General features: G+C 42.2%; 1 protein-coding gene across 2 annotated transcripts in view; it reads left to right on the top strand.

The window, feature by feature from the left end:
* The first annotated feature begins 351 nt into the window (after positions 1–351).
* DOCK11 (dedicator of cytokinesis 11) overlaps positions 352–24,906 on the top strand; it is a 184,681-nt gene continuing 160,126 nt past the window's right edge. The window contains exon 1 of one of the 2 annotated variants that reach the window (XM_079123323.1): positions 352–638. In XM_079123323.1, the coding sequence (XP_078979449.1) occupies positions 537–638 (102 nt within the window). In that variant the 5' untranslated portion in view covers positions 352–536. The remainder of the gene's footprint in view (positions 639–24,906) is intronic. The other variant, XM_079123324.1, reaches the window with a different exon arrangement.

Genomic DNA, 24,906 nt, shown 5'->3' with positions numbered 1-24,906 from the left:
GGGAGCCCGGGGACAGCGCAGGCCCGGGTCTTGGAGACAGTTCATCACCCCCTCCGACCTCCCTCTAGCACCACACACTCGAAAAAAGCAGCAGTCTCATCTTGCCTCCCGGATGCGGCTGCACCAGCAACATCAGCTGCGGGCGGAGCCCTAGTGGTTGCCACTTCCCCCCTCTTCCCTCGTGACCCTCGCCCCCACCTTCAGGACTCCCTCCCCCTCCACACACCCTTCCCCGTCAGACACACCCTCCTTCTTAGGCTGCTGGCGAGCGGAGCCAGGGCTCTTCAGGGGAGGGAGCTGCCGCCGCCGCCGCCGCCGCCGCCGCCGCGGGGCAGGACAGTGAGAGAGCAAAGCGAGCGAGAAAAGGAGGGAACGAGGGAGGAGCAGCGGGTGGGAGGGAGGAGCTGCGGGAGCCGCGCCGCCACCGAGCTGAGAGGTGGCCGGCCGGCGTGTAAACACAGGGAGCAGCAGCGGCCGCGGCCGCCCCGGCCCGGGGCAGTGAGTACGCCCGCCGAGACTTGCCCGCCGCCTCTGCCATGGCTGAAGTGCGCAAATTCACCAAGCGGCTCAGCAAGCCCGGCACGGCGGCTGAGCTCCGGCAGAGCGTGTCGGAGGCCGTGCGGGGCTCCGTGGTGCTGGTGAGTGACCGAGGGACGGGGCGTCCCGGGGGACGCGCTCCTGCTGGGAGCAACGCTGTGGCTTCCCGCGCGCGGGGCCCGGGGTAGGCAAGGCGCTGTGGCGGCAGCGGGTGCGCAGCGAGCTCTTTCTCCGCTCCAGTAAGTTTTCGCACCGGCAGCCGCTTGCTGGGGTCCGAGTCCCAGGCGCCCGCTGACAGCGCTCAAGCTGCCCTGCACCGCGGAGGCTGCGCCGGGAGGGAAGCCGACGGGCAAAGCCAGGCGTGGACCGTTGCGGGGGCAGCGCGGGCTTCCAGCCTGGGCGGGGGCCTGGGGTGTGAACTAGAGAGCGGACCTCGCGCTGCCCAGCACTCGGCACAAAGAGCTGAGGACGAGGGCAAGGGTGAGATCCCGAAACCTCCGGAGGGCACCTGAGGCAGCTGAGGCGGAAGGATGCGACGAGCCTTTAGCAGTACACTCGCGCGCGCACACACCGTGTGTACACACAAAAAAAGAACCCCACCCAAAAAGCCCTGGGCGCCCAAGCTCTGACTGGCGGTGAGAACAGAGGAAGCCGAGCGACTTCCTCCTGCTACTGAGGGAGAGAGGGTGGGGATGGGTGTTGAAGGGGTGCTGCCGCCGCGGAGAGAGTGGATTGAAAACAACGGGGTGCCGTGGGCGAGTAGGCGCGGGCTCGATCTCTGCTGCCTGCGGGTGTCCCTTGAGACCCGCGAGCACTACAGAGGCAAGGGGACAGGGTTTTAGGGAAAATCAGGGCGTGCTCGTCCAAGGATGAAGGACCTGGTGTCAGACCCACCACTCAGGGCTGGGGGATGGGGATTGGAGAACGCGCTGACCCCCCTGGGAGCCCTCCCAGCGCACCCTCAGCCTCAACCAGATTGTCTGACTCCAGAGGGAAGCGGATGGTGCTAACGGGCACTTGCCCCTTCTCCTGTTTTCAAGACACTCATTGCCAATTTCCTGGACTAGCGAACAAAACCTAAAATCACCAATCGGACTGGTTAATTAGTGTGTGTTTTGTTACTTTGTTTTTGTTTTTTTTATTTTTTGTTTGCTTGGTTTTGTCTTCAGTCCCTCAGTGTTACAGTGTGTTCTTTGCTGTGTTTAAATTTCGCTATTTAGGAGAGCTTTTTTTTTTTTTTTAACACAACTTGTCGCGGGAAGGGAACTTCACAGCTTTTCCTTGTAATTTCTCTGTTGATCTTGTAGAATCAGCAATAAAACCAACATTAAAGGGAGGCCAGGGGCCTGATCCCAATAGTGGAGAAAGTTGACATTACTGGGAATTCTGGAGGAGGATCAAAGGCAAAATATGTACCTTTGAGATAAAAATCTGATCCCTAATAGCTACAACTGTGCAAAGCCAAGTGACTTTAAAGAAATCTCTTTATCGTGGCTGGACCCTTGAAAGTTTAATCCTGCTGTTTAGTGAAGCTAAACCCAGACCTTTAATGTTGTTTTAATGGATTTATCTTATTGTGTGCTTCACTCAGATTTTGGAGTGAGGACCTGTTGAGGTCAGATCCAAACCTAGCTTGTCATCACAGCCAGTTTTGAGAGGAAGACAAGCTGTGTGCAGGGCATTTATACCAGGGATCTCATCTTTGGTGATTATTAACGAGTGATTCAATCTGCCTAGCACAGGGAATGCTTTACTAAACTCAGGAAGAAAGAAAACCTTTGAGCAGGGGTGGCTAGACTTCTACTATATCATGTGAAGGGAACTGTGGAATGGACAGATGGTCTCAAGAGGATAAATGGGACGCAACAAACCTCCACTGGGATATGACCAGTGTTTGACCTGCCACCTTCAACTGCAAAAAGTTAACATTCTTTCCCAGATTTTTAGGTTTTAAAAAGAATTTTGTGCAGCACAGGTGCAGTGCTCCTTAACCACTGGAAAAACTGTTAATGGGAGGAGACTCCTTCTTGAAGCTATTGCCAGTGGTCATGGTTTCCTCATCATTTTAGCTAACCTGGGACCAAGGCCACTGATTTTTAGCATTTATGCCAGACCATACAGAGGAATGACACTTATGCATTAGCTTATATGTGACCCAGGATGAGATTTTGGGAGCAGGGAGAACAGATTCTAGAAATTTAAATATCTGTCAAGTCCCTACTATAGCAAGTCACAATGCTAGATACCCAGCAATTACAAAGGAATGAGGATGACATTTCCTTCATTTATTTTCATTGGTTCCAACGTGGGGTGTGTGTGTTTGTTAAGCAGACATCCAGATTATGACAAGGAATCAATTTTAGGTTCTTCCTAGCACCACTGTGAATGCTATTTGTAAGCAATTCAGTCAATTAAGAAATAAGGAAACAGCCTGAAATGAAGTGTACACTCCTAAATGACTCTCTCTCTTCCTCTCTGTCCCTCCCCCAACTCTCCCTGCTTTTCTGACACAAAGAGCCCTTAACCAAAGTTCGTACAGGCAAAGGTGGCTGGTTAGCAAGGCGACCATGTTGCAGCTGCCTCCCTAACTTCTGGCTCTTTTCTGATTTAAGCCCCAAGTGTTTATTAAGGAACAGCTGAGGTAGGATTTACACTTGCTGCTATAAACCTAAGATACTAATGTTAGAACTTCAACAGGAGTCCAAATCAAGTCATTAGTCCAGCAGGTCAAGCTTTCCTCTGGTGTATCTCTTGTTAGAACTGAAAACCCACCAAGCTGCACAAATATACAGTATTTCCGGTGTAGATTTTTTTTTTTTTTTTTTTACAATTAACACCCTTGTTGGCATGTTGCTAACATCATTCAGTTTTGTTCGCTGTTAGAAAAATTCAGAAGGACTAGGCCAGGCTATATATAGCATGTTGTTGTGTATTCAAACCCTCATTCAGTTATTAGTACTTCGACAAATCTATTAACCACATAATGAAGCACACAGAAAGAGAGGCTGTTTCACTGCTGCATTTTCCTGTAAGTTCAGCGTTTTTATGAAGGTCAGTTTTAACCCAGGGAAAGGGATAATTACAGAATCGCCATTGACAGAGATTTCTCCAGCGGTTTGGGGAGGAACATTATAACCTGCAAGTGTTAATGAAGAAGTGTTTGCATATATACCTGTTTAAAATGCAGAGTTGTAATGGTGCTCTTGTTATAATTCAGGATATAGCTGTTTGTGCCTCAAGGGGAACAAAGGCATTTGATAAACCTGTTGTATTCTAGCTGTCCTAAGAGGAGCTCCACATCAGCCTGGGAAAGTCACCTAGTAGGTGTTTAAATAGCGGCTGCTGCTGAGTTTACCCTCAATTCCTTCTGCACCAAAGGATCAGGAAAGAATTGCTATATTACCGGTTGTAGACCCTTGAGGCAGGGTAACTGCATGAATCAGCCCCTTGCCGGCATCAGCCAGATTTCATTTAGAAGCTCTTCAGAACAGAGAATGGCTGAAAAGGGTCTGCAGCTGTTGACTCCCCCCACCTGCCACTCACAAATACCTTGCACAGAATGCTTGTTATGTTCGAATTTCGGGAAGCATTGAAAATGTAGCAGCTTTGTGATCCTGCTTCCCAGGAGGATTTGTGGAAAGTACTTAATATAGGACAAAACCCACAGCTTCATTTGTGAGGAAGTGAGAACGTATACTGTGGAATAAAGTCAGTCTCAACTTGGGCATTAAAATTTTTTGTTTTTGCAGTGCTGCAGATGAACCCAGAGCCTTGTGCACATGCTTTACCCAGGCTTTACCCCTGAGCTCCCTCCACACCCCCAGACCAACATGGGCTTCTTGGCCAAGCCTTTCCAGTCCAGAGACTTAGTTCAGCCCTCAATGAACTGAGAATTAGGAAAATTAACTATAAAGTGTTGGCACCTAAACTTAACATTTGTCTCATTACTGCTTTTGTTGGTGTCTCTGGTTTAGAAGGACCTAGAATAAGCCATTGCCGAAGGATCTGTCCAGAGGACCTGTGCAGTTTGCTGTGAAACCAGAGGCTTTTTTTTATATGGGGGATCAATCCCTGGGGCACTTAACCATTAAGCCACATCCCCAACCCTTTTTTTTATGTTTTAAGTAGAGATAGGGTTTCCCAAGTTGCTTAGGGCCTCACTAAATTGGGGCTGACTTTGAACTTCCAATCCTCCTGCCTCAGCCTCCCCAATCACTTGGGATTATAGACATGTGCCACCACACCCAGCTCAGAGGACTTCTTGCTGAACCTTCATTTAAGCATGAAATAGAAGAATTTATTTCTTAGACTAACATGTGAAAAGATTCTCTGGATTGAGTGTTTTCCTATTATCACCAGTAAACCTTTAAATTTTGATTGCTTTTGTACATACTAAATGCATGTTTATTATAGAAAAATTCAAAAAACAGAAAAGACTGACTCATCCCCATCTCATTAATCAGAATGAACTGTTAATGTTCCTGTGTATGTATTTCAAGACTGTATACATGAAAATATATGAATTAAAATAAATATACCAACTTAAATCAGTTTTTCACTTATCAATATCTTATGAACATTTTTCATGTCAGTAAATATAAATTTATGTAATCATGTTTAGCAACACTGCCAAGAAATCTCCATCATGTGTATACCATAGGTTAATCACCCTTTATTGTTAGATATTTTGATAGTTTCTAATTTTATGCTGTTATGAACACGAGCTGCCCAATACCTTAGCTACTGGACACATATGACCATTTACCTTATTTAAATTTATATTAATTAAAATCAGTTCCTAAATCAGTCGTCGCAGTTCAAGTGCTCTATGTGTGGCTACCATATTGGACAGTGGAGGTGTGGAGCATTTCCATCATTGCAGAAAGTTCTCTTGGACAGTGCTGCTCTAAACACTGGGTTAACATCTTTAAGAAGGCATCTAAAAGTTGCCAGATTGTCTTCTTAGGATAAATTTCTAGCAATGGAATTGCCTGCTCAAAGACTATATGAGTTTCTTTTTTTCCCCCTGGGTACCAGGGGGCTTAACCACTGAGCAACATCCCCAGCCCTTTTACTTTATTTAATTGTTTTTATTGAGACAGGGTCTCACTAAGTTGCTGAGTTTGGCTTTGAATTCTTGATCCACCTGCTTCACTCTCAAGCCACTGGGATTACAGATGTGCACCACCATACCTGGCATGAATTTCTGATATTAAAAATTGGGCTGGGGAGAGCTCAGTCGATAGAGTGCTTGCCTGCAAGCACAAGGTCCTGGGTTCGATCCCCAGCACCGCAAAAAAAAAAAAAAAAAAAAAAAAAAAAAAAAAAAATATATATATATATATATATATATATATATATATATATACACCTTCGGGGATGGGTATGGTGATCCATGCCTGTTACACTATTGATTCAGGAGAGGCTGAGGCAGGAGGAATACAAGTTTGAGGCCAGCCTGGGCAACTCAGCAAGACCCTGTCTTAAAGTATGGTAGAGTGCCCCTGGATTCAAACCCTACTACCGCAAAAAAAGAAAAAAACCCTTTTAGGCTCGGGGTATAGCTCAATGGTAGAGAACCTGCCTTGGCATACATGTACATGGCCCAGGGTTCTATTGCTAGCAACACACACACCTCTTTTTTAAAAATATTTTTTAGTTGTATATGGACACAATGCCTTTATGTTTATGTGGTGCTGGGGATCAAACTCAGTGCTTGATGCGTGCTAAGCAAGCACTCTACCATTGAGCTACAACTCCAACCACCCCCCACACTCCTCTTAAATGGACTGTTAAATTACTCTCCAGAAAGTAATTCCAGTGTATTACTCTGTCACTAACAGAATATGAGCGTGTTCATTTTCCCTCTCCTATGCCAACACTGGTTAGTAATTTCTTTCTACCTTTCTGCAGTGTAGGGGATTGAACCCAAGGCCTCACGAATGCTAGGCAAGCACTCTGCCACTGAACTATTCACCCCCAGCTCAGTAATATTTTTTTCATCTTTGCACTCTGGACATAAATAGTATATTGGTGTTTTAATTTTCTTTCTTTTTTTGTGGTGCTGGGGATTGAACTCAGGGCCTTGTGTATGTGAGGTAAGCAGTCTACCAACTGAGTTCCATCCCCAGCCCTTAATTTTCATTTATTTGATTAGTCTTGAAGTTAAACAGTTTTTCATATACTGATTGGCCATTCTTGATTCTTCTTTTGAGGATTTAAGTGAATCTCCTTACAGACATCCTTCCTTGTTCTTGATTCTTGCAAATAAAGGTCCCCATGCCCCAAGATTCTGTTTCACTGAATCAGGGATGGGACCAGGCAGGCATCTTTAAAACCAGCCAAGTAATTCTAATACACACAGAAACACTGATACGGGCACTTTGTCCTCTCAAGGCAGGAATGTCTTATCTCTGACAATGATTAGTTAGCTACTCCTTAAACACTTTCTGCCTGTTTGAGTGCTGTGTTAGAAAATGTTCATGAGCTAAAATGTACTCTCTATAAGTTCCACTGCAGGCTGGGCCTAGCTCTGCTGTTTGGAGACACACAGAATGTTTGCTTCCTCTTTCACATGAGAACCCTTCAAATATTTGGGACGCCACCAAGTCATTTAAAAATTAACCCTTCACAAAGCCAAAGAGGCTTCATCTTTTGTCTTCATTCCTCATGTGACTTGGTTTCAAGATTCCTCATATCATGATCATTCTGTTTGGGCTCTTTTCCAAGTTTTCAGTGTCCTACTTCAAATGTGAAAGCCCGAGCACCAGCTCAAGAGTCCGGCCTGAATCTGACTTCTGTCACCTACTTGCACTGTGAAGTGAGGCAAGTAACCTGATCTCATTTTCCCCTGTCTATGAAATGGGGATACATGGTAGTACCTCCCTTGTGGAGTTCTCATGAGGAATAGAGAAGGTAACATGAAAAGTTTCTGATGTGTAAGTGTAAAGGTTAAAAAGAGAGAGAGTTGGTGAAAAAAACTGCAGTATTCTAGGAGGTCCTACCACAGAATGTTTCTTAGCCATTTTGGATATGAGCCAGGAAGTTAGGGGCTATATATTCTCTATTTCAGTGCTTCACATGGTACCTGGAATGTAGTAGGTACTCAGTATGTGTATTGTGGGAAAAACCAGGGCAACAATGTGTGGGATGTTTTCAGTGTTGGGAGAAGACCCTGGAGGCCAGGAAACTAGTTAAATATATAGTTCAGGAGAAAGATAACAAAGGCTTTAATTGAGGCATTGAGAATGGAGATAAGGAGGAAGATGTGAGAGACATTTTAGTGATAAAATCAACAGGATTTGGTGATTGTAGAAGGGGGAGGGGGGATGAAGACAGGAAGAGTAGGTGGAGTCAAGATGATTTTGAGGTTCCTTAGCTTGGGTGAACAGGAGGAAAAATGTGTTTGGTAATAGGGGAAGGAGAAAAAAAAATGAGCAGCATCTGTTCAAGACAGTTGTTAGGGCAAAGCAGGTTTCCATTAAGCAAGGTGGCAGAGAGAACGTTCTAGGGGAAGGCTAAGCATGTAGGGTTGCATTTTGGCAGAAGGCTGGGGTTCTTGAGGGCAAAGAGGAAAGTGTTCCAAGTGGAATCAGGAAAGGGTGGAAGAGCCAGGGAAGGGCCAGGGCTACATAGACCCACAGGAGATTGCAGGGGAGATGAGCCAATTGAAGAGGCTTGCACCTTGGGGGTGATTAGGAAGTGGGAAGCAGGGTGTGGAGGAACAATCTGGAAGCCAGCACCAGACTTCCAGTTAGAATGGTGATGGGAAGTTGGTCCACACCCTTACCCCAGGGAAGATCCTGCTCCCTGTTGCCTGAGCAGCAGTTGCCTTAGACAGGCACAGGGATGAGGGGCTGACCAGCCTCCTCCAGGTTCCCAGGGAAGCTAATAGAATAGTTCCTGCCCTTAAGGGACTCACAAGCCAGAAAGGAAGATTAGATATGTGCAAATAATTGAAATAGACAAGATAGAAACCAGATAGGATGCTGGTGGTTCTATCTTCTGTTGGATTGTTACATCATCCCTGTTGCTGCCCCCGCCACCCCCGTTACCCTTTCCTTCCTTCTTCCTTCCTTTTTTTCTTCTTTATTTCTCTTTTTTCTTTCTTTCTTTCGATGCTTAATGTTTTTCAAGACTTTGGTCCTTCATGATTTTACCAAGGTTAAATAGACCTTTATTAACAAACAGTTGTTATTCTCTATGGCGTTTCCCACATTTATTTGACTACAGAGCCCCCCATCCCCTCTGTGGGAAGGGAGAGAGTTAAAGGTAACATCTAACATGCTGAGAAATTGACATAGAGTGTACATGTGTAACTCACCGTGGCATTCCCTTAGGTGATCTTACATCATGTAAGAGAATGTTGCAGTACACTTCAAAGGAATAATTTGCCTACCTGATTTTGTGTTCTCCTGAGATACAGAATTGTTGGTAAGGCATGTTGAACATTTATTTATTTATTTTTCCCTAAGCAACTTAGCAAGACCGTGTCTCAAAATAAAATATTTTTAAAAGGACTGTGGGGATGTGTGACTCCATGGTTAAGCACCCCTGGTTTCAATTCCAATAATAATAATAATAATAATAATAATAATAATAATAATACCACCACCACCACCATGGGAAACCAAGGTGAGGGGGAAGGAGCTTGAGCAGTTTCTTTCCTGTAAATCCTAAGGGTACTTTTAGAATACATTTCTTCTTGGGATTTAGATCTCTTCATTTCTCTTGACTTTTGTCAGGAGCACAGAGTAGTTTGTGGGTAACATCAGTCTGTCATTTATATCAGCCTACAGCCAGATGCCTTTTGATTCCTTGTAGGGACCCACCCTGGAGGCTCCCGGAGCAGTAACTGGAGAGGGGGAAAGGAACAGTCTCAGCTGCTGTTGCCTGTCAGCTCATGCTTCTTAGGGCAGAGTGGTTAAGAGCATGTGCTTCAGAAGCATGCTACCCAGGTTCAAAGTTCAACTCAACCACTTACTAGCTGGGTGATGCTGGGACAGATATTTAACCTTCTTGGTAACCTCCTCCCGGGCTTGTTGGAAGGCTTAAAAGAGTCATTTAGAAGTGCTTAGAGTAGGGTTTGGCACAATGGTAAGCATTATCATACCTAGACTCTAGGGTGGGCAAGAGAAACCTGTGTGTTTCAACTCATCAGACAAAAGTAAATGGGAACAAGAGTAATAGGTATCCTGGCTTCCTTATTTCCTTGCTCCAAATCATGCTCCAAGGGGTTAAACTACATGGCTAATCCAAGACTTGGACCCTTCTTGGAAGAATAAACTGGCAGACCCCTCTTCATTAGGTTTTTGGTAACATTCATTTCCAGTTTGGTTTAGTCATATTGAAAAGTGTCATGGGTGTGAGCTAGGGCTCTGGTTCTTTGGCATTTCGTGCCTCCAGACCAATCTGATAAGTGACTAGCAGGGCTGGCACTGAGTGGGGAGAGCATTTCTTGCTATACTTTGGGGAAGTTTCTCAAGCCTAGGGAACCTACATGTGTACTCATTGGCAGAAGCACTCACCTTTCTGTCAGTGTGGTATGTGCAAAGGGATGAATAGAGGAGAATTGGTCTCCATGTGGAAAAACAGATTTGACATTCTTCCTTTCCCTCTCAAACTTTATTGATATCCCTTTCACTTTCACTCATCCATCCTCACTTCCTTTTTTTTCTTTTTTGGTACCAGGGATGGAACTCAGAATTTGAAATCCTCCTGCCTCAGCCTCCCGAGCCAGTAGGATTACAGGAATGCCCCACCACACCTGGCTCATCCTCACTTTTAAAATCAAATGGATATTGAAATTCAAATGCCTTTAAAAATCTATTTTGGAGCTGGGTATGTTGGTGCATGCCTGTAATGCCAGCAACTTCTGAGACTAAGGCAGGAGGACCGCAGGTTTAAAACCAGCCTTAGCAACTAAGCAAGACCCTAAGCAACTTAGCGAGATCCTGTCTCTAAATAAAATACAAAAATAAAAATGACTGGGAATGTGGCTCAGTGGTTGAGTGTCCCTGGGTTCAATCACTGGGACCACGAAAATAAATAAATAAAAATATGAAAGACCTATTTTGGAAATAAAGTATTTTCGTGGAAAAACTGAAAGCTTAAAAGACTATTAAGAAATAAATATCCTTTTATATATTTATTTATTTGTGGTGCCAGGGTTTGAACCCAGAACCTCACAGATGCCAAGCACTCCTTTACCACTGGGCATCACCCCTGACCTTAATGTCCTTTTACATTCAGCCATTATGATTTTGTGATAGCAGGGTAACTTCTGTTAAGAAGCATGTGTACAGGGCTGGGGATATAGCCCAGTTGGTAGAGTGCTTGCCTTGCAAACACAAGGCCCTGGGTTCAATCCCTAGTACTGCCAAAAAAAAAAAAAAAAAAAAAAAAAAAAAACCAAAAAAACAAAGTCATGTGTAAAGGTTCCTGGCAGAATCACTGCTGTGGAAAATATGCCAACTGTTCCAGCTACACGTGGTTTCTCTATTGTCTATATGCAACCTTGTACAATCATGTGCAAATTTGCTATTAATGATTTCCTCCAATTTTTCTCCACTTTGTTTTTATTGCCTATGGAGTTTTTCCATGAGAAGTTATGTGTTCTTGCCTTTTTTTTCTTTTGCTGCTGGGTATTGAACCCAGGACCCCACACATGCTAGGCAAGTGCTCTACCACTGAGCTATCCCCTCAGCCCATGTTTTTGCCTTTCTTGACAGCTTATGTTGGACTGTATATGTTTCAAGCTGCCAAGAAGTGTTTGAAGATATTCTGATATTTTAGCTTTCCCATCACATGGCTTTCCCTAATGACTTGAAGTGTTTTACTGTGTGAGATTTTACTAAAAAGTCAAGTGTTCTTCCAACTCTCTAAGACAGAATATCTTTATTTGAAGTGTTTTGGTGAAGTGTGTCAAAAGGCTGGGGAATTCATTTCTATGAGATGTTTTCTAAATGATGACAGGACCTTGTATTTTATAGCCCCCATCTTAAGAAGAATTAACAATGCTGCTATGTCTATGATCTCATATGTCTACAGGTCTCTGTTGAATACACACCACACTGCCATCACTTTTTTTTCTATAAGTGGGGAAACCGAGGCCTGGTTTCCAGTGAGGCAGGTCATAGATCATCCATATTTGCTAAATGACAGAACAGGTAATGAGTTCCAGGTGTTTCTATTCCTTCAGAGTAAGAAATACTAGTGTGTATGCCAGGCTCCACAAGAAATAGGTGGGGGAAGCTCTTCCTGTGTGGTTTCGGTGGTGATGTATGGCAAATAATGTTTATTTCTAAACAAGCTTAGGTCTATTTAGTGGGGAAGCAGAAGGTAAGGACCAAAACTAAAAAGAGATGGGGTTGTTACTGAGAAATGTGGGCAAAATCAGTATAAGAATTTTTCCTTCCCAAAAGAAGCCTAAGGATTTTGAAAACTGTTAGCAATTGACCATTCCCCCTTTCTTTGCTCTTTGAATAACTATGTGGAAAAACCCTCCAGAACACTGGCTCTGCAGAGGTACCTGGGATCATTTTCATGGAACTGTTTTTATGATTTTTTTTCAAGTGGATTAGCATTGTCCAAAAATAACACCATATATGTTTCTTTCCATGCATTTATATTAGTAGTTTAGTTTTCCCACTTGAGAAATGGCCAGCTTTGTGCTTTTCAGGGCCTGTTTTTATAGTGTTCATGGTGTGAATGGAAGAATGCTATTGGCACAACCAATTTATTTTCATAGGTTAACAAGTTCCTAATGCTTCAGTGCATTAAATGGTTTCATAGAGACTGGTAAGAAGGGCATGTCACCTTCTAAGGTACCTATCTTACTACCAAGAAATAACTTAAGTTCAAGAAAGTGCTTAAGAAACTGTTGCATAAATTGAACTGAATCGTTATTTAAAGGCTCACAGGGGCCAGTAGCTCTCATTTGTGTCTGATAGAGTGTTTATGACATGCTCTATTGCTTTTGAAGCAAAGAAGGCTCTCCCTGCTAACTTGACCCTGGGGAGACTTGCTGCTTCACTACTAGTGACCGACATGAATGCTTGCAGAGGAAATTGGCCTCTGCCTGTCCTTTCCAAACAGTCTGGCAGAATTCTCACCAGGAGAGCCAGAGGAGAATTCTATAAACCTACACACTACAATTCTGTAATAACAAACCCAGCACTCTCCTCCTCTCTCTCCTTGCCTCCCTTCCTCCCTCCTCTCTCTACTTGTAGTTGAGACTACTCCATCCACTGCCTGCTTAGCTCTGCACTGGGCTCGGAGATATCAGGAGCTTCTCATATCCAGAGTCCAGGTTCTTGGCCTCAAGTTGTATGTGTAGGCTGCTGGTCATACCCTATTTTCCAAATTCATTTTCAGTCACTGGATTTTGGTCTTATTCATTGTCCCCTTTGTGTAATTGCTCCATATGTCCTTGTCCCCCTTCTCCTCCTCTACCTCTTCTTTCCCCCTCTTCCTCCTGGTGCCTCATGCATGCTGAACAGGCACTCTACTACTGAGCTATACCTCCAGCACCTGTATCCCTGTCTTTTTTTTATTGTAAACAAATGGGATACATGTTGTTTCTCTGTTTGTACATGGAGTAAAGGCATACCATTTGTGTAATCATAAATTTACATAGGGTAATGTTATTTGATTCATTCTGCTATTTTTTCCCTTCCCCCCACCCCTCTTTTCCCTCTATACAGTCCTTCCTTCCTCCATTCTTGCCCCCCTCCCACCCCCCATTATGTGTCATCATCCACTTATCAGTGAGATCATTTGTCCTTTGGTTTTTTGAGATTGGCTTATCTCACTTAGCATGATATTCTCCAATTTCATCCATTTGCCTGCAAATGCCATAATTTTATCATTCTTTATGGCTGAGTAATATTCCATTGTATATATATACCACAATTTCTTTTTTTTTTTTGGGGGGGGGTGCTGGGGATCCAACCCAGGGCCTTATGCTTGCAAGGCAAGCACTCTACCGACTGAGCTATCTCCCCAGCCCCTATACCACAGTTTCTTTCTCCATTCATTGTATCCCTGTCTTGATCCCCCAGTCCATCCATATTTAACCTTCTCTCTTGGTTTTCTGGCTACTTGCCCAGCTCCTCTACATGTGAGTTCTGGTCTTGTTGCTGGCCCTCCTGAGGAGGGATGTCCTACCTTCACCATGACCATACAACAGCTTGAGCGTAGCACAGTGGAATTGTGGACTGAGGGAGTAAGTGCTTAAAAGAACTCAGAGGAGGCCCAGCCAGTGGCCCTGCTGAGGGTTGGACTGTGTTGTATGAGTTTCCCATTGCTGCTATAGCAAACTGTCATAAACTCAGTGTCTGAAAAGAACACAGACTTATTTATGTATTTATTATGTTTCTAGAGGTCAGAATTCTGAAATGGGTTTCACGGAGCTAAAGCCAAGGTTTTGCAAGGTTGTACTCCCTCCAGAATGCTCCTTTTCTATTTTCTTTCTTTTTTAAAATATTTTTTAGATGTTGATGGATCTTTATTTTATTTATTTATTTATATGTGGTACTGAGAATCGAACCCAGTGCCTCACACATGCTAGGCAAGTGCTCTACCACTGAGCCACAACCCCAGCCCCTCCTTTTCCACTTTCTAGAGTCTTCCTGTATTACTTGGCTCATAGCCTCTTCTTCCATCCACACGCTAGCAATAGCAGCTTCAGTCTTTCTCATATCATTTCAATCTGACTCTGCTTCCATCTTCAGATCTTCTCTTCAGACTCTGACTCTACTGCCTTCTTTGTTCATTTGTAAGAACACTTGTTTCATTTTTTGTTATTTTGTTTGCAGTGCTGGGGATTGAACCCAGGGCCTCATACTTGTTGGCAAGTACTCTATCACTGAGTTATACCCCCATCCCAAACTAGATATCATTTTTTTCCAGTGCTGGGAATAGATCCAGGGTCTTATGCATGCTAGGCAAGTGCTCTCCGGTAGAGTTTTATTCCCAGCCACATTAAAAAGAACCCTTATGAGATACCCTAGGATAATATCCTCATCCCCAAATCCTTAATTCACTCACACATCTGAAGTCCCCTTTGCCATGTAAAGTGACATACTTACTGGTTCCAGGGATTGAGACATGGCCAATTTTGGGGACTCAGTATTCTGCATACCATTGCTAGAGGTTGAGGAGTGGTGGGATTCTGGGGTCAGATGGATTCCCAGCATGGTTCCTGACATTATGATGGAGGAGGAACAGGGATCTGAGAGACCAGAAAACTGAGCCAGGTGCAGAAGTCTTCACAGAATTCCAATGAGGAAGCATAATCCCTTTTGAGAATTTGGGCTGAAAGAAAGCAATACAGGTTTGTAGTCTGCAATTTCAATTCGGATGTTTTCTTAAATTCTTCGTAATTAAATTTTCTCCCCACAGAGGAATCCCTCCATCTGGAGTTCTTGTAGTGGGCATTGCTTTCAGACTTGAGGTGTTTCAGGATACAAGCTGGCCAGACATTTAGCAGGCACCTAGCCAGCTCAGGCCTATGGAATTTTCCACCCTCAGCTAAAGAAAAGAAAAATATAAAGAGGTGTGTGTGTATGTGTGTGTGTATGGGTGTGTGTATGGGTGGGGGTTAAAAGAGAAAAGGATGGTTTCACATCACAGAGACTAACTCTGGCTGGCAAGTCTCAAGATGCCTCTCATATGTCCTGAGTAAGATTCGTCACCCTGCCTGAAAGTCAAGTTAGATGGGGCACTACATTTTAAAAGGAATCACAGGACCCCATCCTAGAAATGGGTTTCTAAAAGACATGGCTTGAGAAGGCAGAAGGAAAGACCTGAAAACCTTTCCAAGTTTCTTTGGGCTTCATGGTAATTTCAATTTAGAGATAAATGGAAAGTTCCTTTCTTTACCAAATCTAGTCCCTGCCATCCTAGAGAGGCACACCACACAATCTTCCTGGCTGATCACATTTGCATCAGCCTTCCTCATGCTGGCCAGTATAATATCCACAATGCTCTGATGGCACAGAGCCTTACTGCTTTGAAGAAGCACTCGATCATAGATGTGGATTGCATTTTCTATTTTTATATCAATTCTAATTGGCTATGACTGAATTTCTTCCAGGCCCAACCTATCTTTTTACAGGCCGTTGGGTAACAGACCTGGCTGTAACACATTGATAATCATTATGTAAGAGGTTGGGGGAACTCTTAGATACTGTTTCAAAATCTGTAGAGACAAAATATATATTAACTATTTTCACTTTCTCGTATTCCATTTTCCCTCCCCCTTCAGTAGGTTAACAGTTCCAATTTTCCTTATAAGCTAGCTCAAGTTAAAAATTCAGATATTTTCAGTGGATTATGTTAATTTTTCCCCTAACCTGTGTAGATAAGAGTAATTTAATTTTTAAATGTGAAAGGATATTAACTGTAGTCATATTGCAGTCTTCTTTACAAAGGATGTTCATTTTCTCCAAATTATGAGTTCTTTTCCTTCAACCTGACTTATTTTATTTGGCTTTGCTGATTTGGATTTTTCTCCCTTTTTGCTGACCCTTGACTGAATTCCATGGCTTATGGGTTGTGTCATTATATCATTATGTAATGATTCCTTAGAAGCCTCTGGAACTTGTGGGACTATGGTGTATAACACAAGGAACTAGACAGTGAGGTGTCTGTCATTGGACAGAGAGAGAGAAAGGTATGCTGAGCTGTGAAAGATGGCTGCGTTGGCTGAGGAAAACGATAGATATTTTCATTCCGGTTCGTGCTAAAATCCCAAGGGAAATGCTTTGAGAGCTCTTGCTGGAATTGAAGAGAAGCAGACAATCTATTTCCACTGGTTTCTTTTTAATGGATTAAATCTACTTAGGACAAGGTGGTGGAGGTAATGGGAGAAGGCAAAACAAGGGTTTAATCTGAGTGAACTGAAGGATTTTTTTCTTGATGACAATAAACCAACAGAACAGATTAAAATATTAGCAATATTTAATAAGGGTAATTGTATATTTTTAGACTCAGGAAGAAATTAAACCCTTCAGCCATTGTACTAGGTAAATGGAATGGTTTTGCCCAGTAGCAAAGGGGTGAGTAGACATTTATTCTGGCCTGGAGGCAGTGCATGATGTCCACCTCCATAATTCTAGACCCCAGGTCAGTCAGGTAAGGAGTTTAGAAAGCACTTGTATGCAGTTCTCCATTGTATATGATAGTTGGGACCAAATTCTTCAGCTTAAATGAGTTAGAGGTCAGAGATGTGTTATCACCAGATGCTTACAGAGGACAGATTTCTTTTGGGAACCAAGGGTGGAGGGACTAGGGTACCAGGCCTGCCTGTCCTCCCTTCCTTTATCTTAACCCCTGTCAGGGTGGAAGAAGGGGGCAGCATCTCATGCCTACTCCAGATCTATATTTCTCAAGGCAGCAAACCCTGCTTGACAGGAATAATAGCAAATGGAGTCTGCCCCTCTGAGCATCTGTGACCCACCACTGGGGTTGGCCTTCTTCGACTAATTACTTCTCCTTTCCAAGCCACTTTCTCCACTTTCTATTTTCTGCCACCCTCCAACTGCTCTTCTTCCTTCTTGTTTTTGTGATAATGGGGACTTGGAGCTACATTCTCAGCCCTCTTGCATCATTCTGGTTTTCCTCAGCTCGAGTTCCTGGTGTTAACCTGTCTGTACTGCCACCTTCTAGGCAAATCTTCTGTGTGTCTGGCTGGTTTCCACAGCCAGCTGCTCTGCTTCTCCTTCTCACCATGCACCAGAGACATCATCCCACTGTGGACACATGCCTACTCTCCCCTTGTCAACTTTTTCTCACCTCTTCTCTCCCTCTTTCTGCTATTTGACTAAAAAATGTTCACTGTGGGACAGAACCATCACTGTGTTTATTTTTTTAACCTTTTCTTTAGCCAAGAATGGAAAATTCCAAAGGCCTGAGTTAGTGTGGCTGGGTGCCTTTTCTGGTAATCCAGTGGCCTGAGTGGCAAGGGAATATCATGGAACTGTACATCTGGCAGGGCTGTTCCCTAAGATGTTCTGACTTTGGATCTAGTTCCAGCTGAAAGAGGAGGAGGTTCTATTTGTGGAATTACGGAATCATAAGGAAGAGTTTAAGAAAAGATATAACTATGGAGTCATTTTATATCATTTTGTTATTTTTCTGCTGGGTTTAATAGGGAAAGAGTGGCCTTTGGCTTAGTAGACCTTCCAAAAGTGAAACCTTTTATACGAGGAATCAAAGAAATTCCTGAAGCTCAATTTAAGTGAGGATTTCACTTTGTTGGGGTTATTATTTGGCAGAGTTCAGGTATGTTTTAGAGCAACTCAAGCAGGCCTTCTGACTATTCCTACACTAGTAGTAGTTTTGGGGGATATCTCATATCCAAACCTTAACACCTGCTAAAGGTAGTCCTCTCTGTCCTGTAGGACTTAGGTCAAATGGTCATTTTCCCCATAACCTACTCATTTGGAGTGAATTCCTCCTTCTTCAGGCTTATACTCTAACACTTGTCATATTGATGTCCCATGGCTGCCATAACATATTGCCACAAACTGGGTAACTTAAAACAACCAATTTATTCTCTCATGGTTCTGGGGGCTAGAAGCCAGAAATCAGAATTATTGGGCTATAATCCCTTAGGAGTCTTTAAGACAAGATCCATTCCTTGATTCTCTGAGCTTTGGTAGCTCTTCCTTGGCTCTTGGTGGCATCACTTCAGTCTCTACCTGTGGGGTCACATTGTCTTCTCTCTTTTTTTTTTTTCTTTGCAGTGCTGGGAATTGAACCCAGGGCCTTGTGCTTGCAAGGCAAGTACTCTACCGACTGAGCTATATACCCAGCCCTCATTGTCTTCTCTTTGACCTGTGCCAAATCTTCCTTTACTTCATTCTTATATAGGACACTGGTTATAGCATTTAGGGCCCACACTGATAATCCAGGACAATCTCCTTATTTCAAGTTCCTAAATCAATGCTTTAAATATCCATTTGCCATAAGGTAACATTGTCAGGTTCCAGGCATTAAGATAGGGATATATCTTTGACAGGGGGTGGGATGGGGTGGGATATGGGGGCATTTTTCAGCCAATCCTGCTAGTTCTTTGGTTTTAGAGAGGATTGATTTCATTCTGACTCATAATTGTAGTTGTTGACAGCTTCTCTCTTCCATTAGAATGTGAATGCCTTAAAGGGTTGGCAGGAGAGCTAATGCTTAGTAGTTAGAGTGCCAGAAGGGCCCACCAATTCCACTGACAATTCCTGTTACCATGGGCAGGCTATTTAACTTTTAGGGACCTCCTTATCCTCATTTGTAATAGGGAAATAATAACACTGCCTTTGATTGACCTTGTAGACTTGTTTAATTTTAATTTTTAAATTTTTCTCATACCAGGCATTGAACCCAGGGACACTTAACCACTGAGCCATATCCCCAGTCCTTTTTTGTTTAGAGTCAGGGTCTTCAGAGTTACTTAGGGCCTTGCTAAGTTGTTGAGGCTGACTTTGAACTCACAATACTCCTGCCTCAGCCTCCTGAGCCACTGGGATTATAGGCATGCACCACCACACCAGTTTTCAGACTTTTTTATAAAAGTAAAAGAAAAAGGACTTAACCTAAATGTTCTAAAGTAAGGGACTGGGCTGTGGTTGTGGCTCAGTGGTAGAGCACTTACCTAGCATGTGTGAGGCACTGGGTCCAATTATCAGCACTGCATACAAATAAATAAAGCAAAGATCCATTGACAACTAAATGTAAAAGAAAGTGAGGGCCTGGGCAAATAAATGTACATCCATATTCCAGAAAACCATGCAATCATTAAATTACCTCTCTATATATTATTGATATGGGGAAAAGTTTAGGTTTTGAAACAGTATGTAAAGTATGAACCTGTTTCATAGAATAATGCATATGTGAATCTGTGTAAATTTAGTTACCTAATCACTCCATGTGTTAGTGTTCTCTTTTATAAAATGAAGATAATGATACTGACCTCACACGGTTGTAAAGATTGAGTAAAACAAAGCAATAAAGCACTTGAAACAATGCCTGGGATACAAGAAGCCTGAATACTTAACAGCTATTAGCATTATTGTTTTAGTCAGAGAAACCAGTGTCAAAGGGAATATGGTATGTGTGTTCATAATGCATATGTGTGTATGTATATAATATTAAGATTGCATGCCTTTGGATAGTGGGATTATTAAAACATTTTATTCTTTGTATTTTCTTTTGTAAAAAAACATTTATTTGTTTTACATTGAATATAATTATTTTTAAAAGCTGAAAAAGTAAAACATAGTTAACCTTTCAGGATTGCTGTATTTATAAATTACACACAAACATACATACACTCGACAAATACTCTCTGTATAGTGCTCAGCTATTATTACTAAGATAATTTGTCCTATAATCCAGAAGCTCCTTACCCATTGCTTTTGTACACCTCAAATTCTGCCTTTGAATGAATAAAATTAGAAATCAATAAAATTTAGACTTCAATTCCTATGTCCATTTCATTACTATCTGATTAAATATTCCCTGAACTTTGGTCTTTTTTTTTTTGGGGGGGGTGCTGGGGATTGAACCCAGGGCCTTGTGCTTGCAAGGCAAGCACTCTACCGACTGAGCTATCTCCCCAGCCCCTGAACTTTGGTCTTAATGTATTTTCTATAAAGTAAAAATTTAAAGGATATTACTGTACGTATATATACTCACAAACACACTCTCCCCTCTATATGAGTGTGTATATATATGTAATATCCCTGCAAATCTGCATATATTTACATATTACTTCCTATTACATATCTTTTTTCAGTACTGGGGCTTGGACCTAGGGCTTGGTGCATGCTAGGCAAACAGTCTGCCACTGAGCTATTGCCAGCCCCTTCATGGTGCTGGGGATTGAACCCAGGGCCTGGGGCTTATGAGGCAAGCACTCTACCAACTGCACTATATCCCCAACCCTTCCTTTATAATTTTCGAAAGGTAGAAATGCCTATCCTGAATTTTCTGAAAGGTAAATTAAAACAGCTCCCATATTTCTTGTGTGTATGTCTCAGGTTGTAGATAGTAGAATCACCCTTCACTGCCATTAGGAAAATTAATCACTAGAGGGATTTAAATTTCAAGTGAAACTAATTAATAGGCTGTATGTATTATATTGCAAGGATTTCTGGTCATAGACGTCCTGATTTTAAACATGTTGTATTTTTTTTTTTATTTAATCTTTAGACTTGTCAATTTAAAAACAAAGGGATGGGAGAAATACTGATGAATTTGGAGCTTTGAAACAGAAGGTCTTGCCTCTGACATTTAAGGCAATTAGATTATGGTGAATAATCTTGGTAAGCAGGATCTCTTTTCCCCTCTGTACTGTGTATTTTTTTTTCCCATCAACAAACACATCCTTGAGATCATTCTTTTCTTCTTTTTTTTTTTTTTTTGGTGGTGCCAAGGATTAAACCTAGGGCCTCACATGTGTAGACAAGTGAGGTATTCTATCACTGAAATGTACCACAACCCCCTTGAATTCTCTTCTTTCTTCTCACTTCCGTTGTTCTCTCTTATCCCCACTGCATCATCTCAGTCTTTTTCTTTTTTCTTTTTTTTTTGTTGGAGGTACTGGGGATTGAACTCAGGGCCTTGTGTTTGCAAGGCAAGCACACTCTTTTTCTTTTTGATCATCACTGATCATAATATAAAATTGACATCTAAAATGATATCTTGTATTTAAGCTGTTTTTGAGGATTTCTTCCTCATAGCTTAAGACATTGGGAGTAAGGGAGGGATGAATAGGTAGAATACAGAAGTTTTTTAGTGATACTATAATGGTAGATACATGTCATTGTGCACTTATCCAAACCCATAGTATGTGAACCACCAAGAATGATCCCTAATGCACACTGTGGACTTTGGGTGTTATGATACATCAGTGTGGGTTTTTCAATGGTAATGAATATTGTACTTTTTTTTTTTTGTATGGTGGATGGGACCTAGGGGTACTTAATCACTGAGCCACACCCCCAGCCTTTTTATAAAAGTTTTTTTTTTAGTTTTAGATGGACACAATGCCTTTATTTTTTTATTATTTATTTATTTATTTAATTTTTTTTGGGTGCTAGGGATCGAACCCAGGGCCTTGTGCTTGCAAGGCAAGCACTCTACCGACTGAGCTATCTCCCCAGCCCCCCTTTATTTTATTTATATATTTTTACATGGTACTGAGGATCAAACCCAGTGCCTCACACATGCTAGGCAAGAGCTCTAACACTGAGCTACCGCCCCAGCCCTTCTTTGTATTTTATTTAGAGATAGGGACTCACTGAGTTACTTAGGGCCTCACTAAATTGCTAAGGCTGGCTTTGAACACACTGCCTCAGCCTCCTGAGCCACTGGGATTACAGGCATGCACCACCATGCCTGATATGCATGTTGTGCTTTGATGCCAGATGTTGATAATGGAGGGAGGCTGTGCAGAACATGAGAAGTGAACTCTGCTTGCTGCTCAGTTTTGCTGTGAACCTACAGTTGCTCCAAAAATAGTCTATTGAGAAAGTAAGGTGCATGAAATACTTTGTTTCTCTTTGTAAAACAAAATGTAGTGCTTTTGTGTTTATGTGGCTCTTTCAATTTTTCTGCTGTCAATGGTATTAATAATTACATACAATTTTTTTGTCCCATTGCTAGTAGTTTGGAAGGTTGTGTTCCCAGTCTTGCTGACTTGTTTGGTATAATTATGAAGACTAGCTAGAGAATATAGAGTGAACACTTTGAAGGTTTTGGATGAAAGCTGCTAGGTAAAAGCCAGGCAATTTTATTGTTAGAGTTAAGGGATTATGAGTCAGAAATTTTAAGGTGTATTCACTGTGTGACCCTGGAGGTAACACACCCATGAAATGGGTATGTGAGCCACCCAATCATGGTGTTGAGGTACTTGCTAATCAAATTTAGGCTTTTGTACAGCTGTGTCTGTTCAATGCAGCCCGTGTATAAATCAAATCTGGATAAATCAAATCACTTAGCATACACCAGGAGAATCTGATTTTTAAAATTTATTTATTTTTTGTGGCACTGGGGAGTGAGCCCAGGGGCACTTTACCACAGAACTGTGTCCCGAGTCTAGGAATCTGATTTTCAAATAAAGTTTGTTGGAATCCTTTGGCAAACCAAATAATCCTTTTGTAATGCAAATGATCACCCACAAATTTATATCTTTTCTAAGGTGAATTCTTTTAACATAGGCACTCTCCAGTGCCATTTAAAATCACATCATTTCCTTGGAGAGAAGAATCACTCTGGGAAGTTGTTTTAATTCCTTCAGACCTATAGAAGCCACTTAAAGTCCATTATTGTTTCTGGGAACTAAATAACAGCCTTGTCGCCTGAAAGATTTAAAATAGCCTTTTTAAGTGCCTCCGTAGTCTTCATCTTAATTGTAACCTGAAAGAAATTTGTCAGAAGATACAAAGAAATGAACTTATGCTTCTAAACCTCAGTTCTAGAGGTCTTCAATATTTGGAACCCAATATCATGTGGGTTAAAAGTTGATGGATGGCGTCACTATATTAAGTTGTGGCAGAAAGGGCAAAGGGTAGAATGGCAGTCCTTTCTAGAATTTTCCTTGGGGAAATTCTTGCTGGTAGCCTTGAGGATCTTGAGGTCTAGCTAGACTGTGTACCATAGGTTTTCTCTGTTTTCTTTATAATTGTTTTTTTGTCTAGGGAGCCCACCCCTATCCTCATCCCCTGTATTTTTGAGTGCTGCAGATTTATACGTGGCTCTGTAGAGTGTTTCCTCTGCTATCCTTATTTACAGTTGCTCTCCCCTTAAGCAGTTTTGGATCCAGCTTCTACGTATGACCAGTGAAAGGAAAGTACGGGTATTAGGAGACATCTTGCATTAATGTTGGGAGATAGATTGCATTTCTGTACCTCTTCAAACACTTGTTCTTGACAATATGAAATGGGGCTGTGGAGGGGGAGGTTCTTCAGGTCTGGGTCAGCTTTTGCCTTTCCTCGACCTCAGTGGATGCCACTTGATGGAAAAATATGATCAGGGTTCACCCTATGGAATCATTGCTTAATATTGTAGATGACTCATTGGAATTAGTGTGTTAGAAAATCACTTCCAGATGTGTAGCAGAAACTTTTCCAAAAGGAAGAAATACACTCTGGAAACTGGGTTAGTTTTCCTGTTTTTCAGATGATGTTAGAGCCAGAATCAAATCTCCTTGTACATGGTTAGTCAACATATATTTGAAATTCTAAGTAATGTGACTGGCATCCACATAAGTGCAGAGCTGCCTCCAGCCTGCCTTCTGTCCCATATCACCTTCTGCCCTCTTCCTGTCTCCCACCTTCCACAATGATGAATGACCTGGAAGCCTTACCTCCTCTCTCAGTCTCTGACCTCATTCCTTATCAGCAAACATTTACTGAGCATTCTTATGTGAAGGCACTTGCAAGGTACTGTGATGGATGGAAGAAATACCCAGTTGGAGAGCAGGAGAATAGATAATATAGCAAAGCAGCTGAGAGCATGAGATTCCATGTTTGGTTCTGGGATGAAATGTTGCCTTCTGGCTGTGGAGTATTAGGCAAGTTACTTTGCCATTTTAAGTCTCAGTTTCTTTGTTTACAAGATGGGAACTATGGTAATACTAATAGGTACTTAAGAAAGTTAGCCTACATCAGGCATGGTGGTGCATGCTTATAATCCCAGTGACTTGGGAGGCTGAGGCAGGAGGATGTCAAGTTTAAGGCCAGCCTCAGCAAAGGAGCAAAACCCTGACTCAAAATAAAAAGGGCTGGGGATGTAGCTCAGAGGTAAAGCTCCCCTGGATTAGATCATCGATACTGGAAAAAAAATTAACCTAAAGGGGATGATCTCTGGTACAAACTTGATCTAGGATGTTAGGTATTGTTATTCATCTAATTTGCCTCTGTGGTTTATTTGTGAAGGAATAACATGAGACATGAGTTGTAGACTGAGGCTGTCCAAGAAGCAATCATAGTGTTTGATGTTTGGAATTCTAAGTTTGCAGTACTTCTCTCCAGCAGAAAATTCATTGGCTCTTCATATTCAGTGAATTTTCTGTTGAGCCTTATTAAAAGAGGTAATGTGTTGTCATGTCCTTGGTAGTACCAGATGACAGATTTTGTAGTTCAAGCAATAGTCAGAAGGAAAGTATTTGTAAGTAGCACAGTCTGGAGCTCTAACAAAGGCCAAGTTTTCTCTAATAAGGTGTTTTTGGTAAACAAAATCTTATCTTTTCCATTCTATTTATTCTTCATGACTTACCTATTAATGATCATGTTGTATTTGAGTAGTTTTCTATTGAATGTGCATTCTCTCCCAAATCTCAAATATAACATCAAGAAATGTGTTTCTTTT

This window comes from Sciurus vulgaris (genome assembly GCF_902686455.1).
Source record: "Sciurus vulgaris genome assembly, chromosome: X".
Classification (NCBI taxonomy): domain Eukaryota; kingdom Metazoa; phylum Chordata; class Mammalia; order Rodentia; family Sciuridae; genus Sciurus; species Sciurus vulgaris.
Note: the sequence above shows the minus strand (reverse complement) of the source record. Positions and strands in the feature narration are given on the sequence as shown.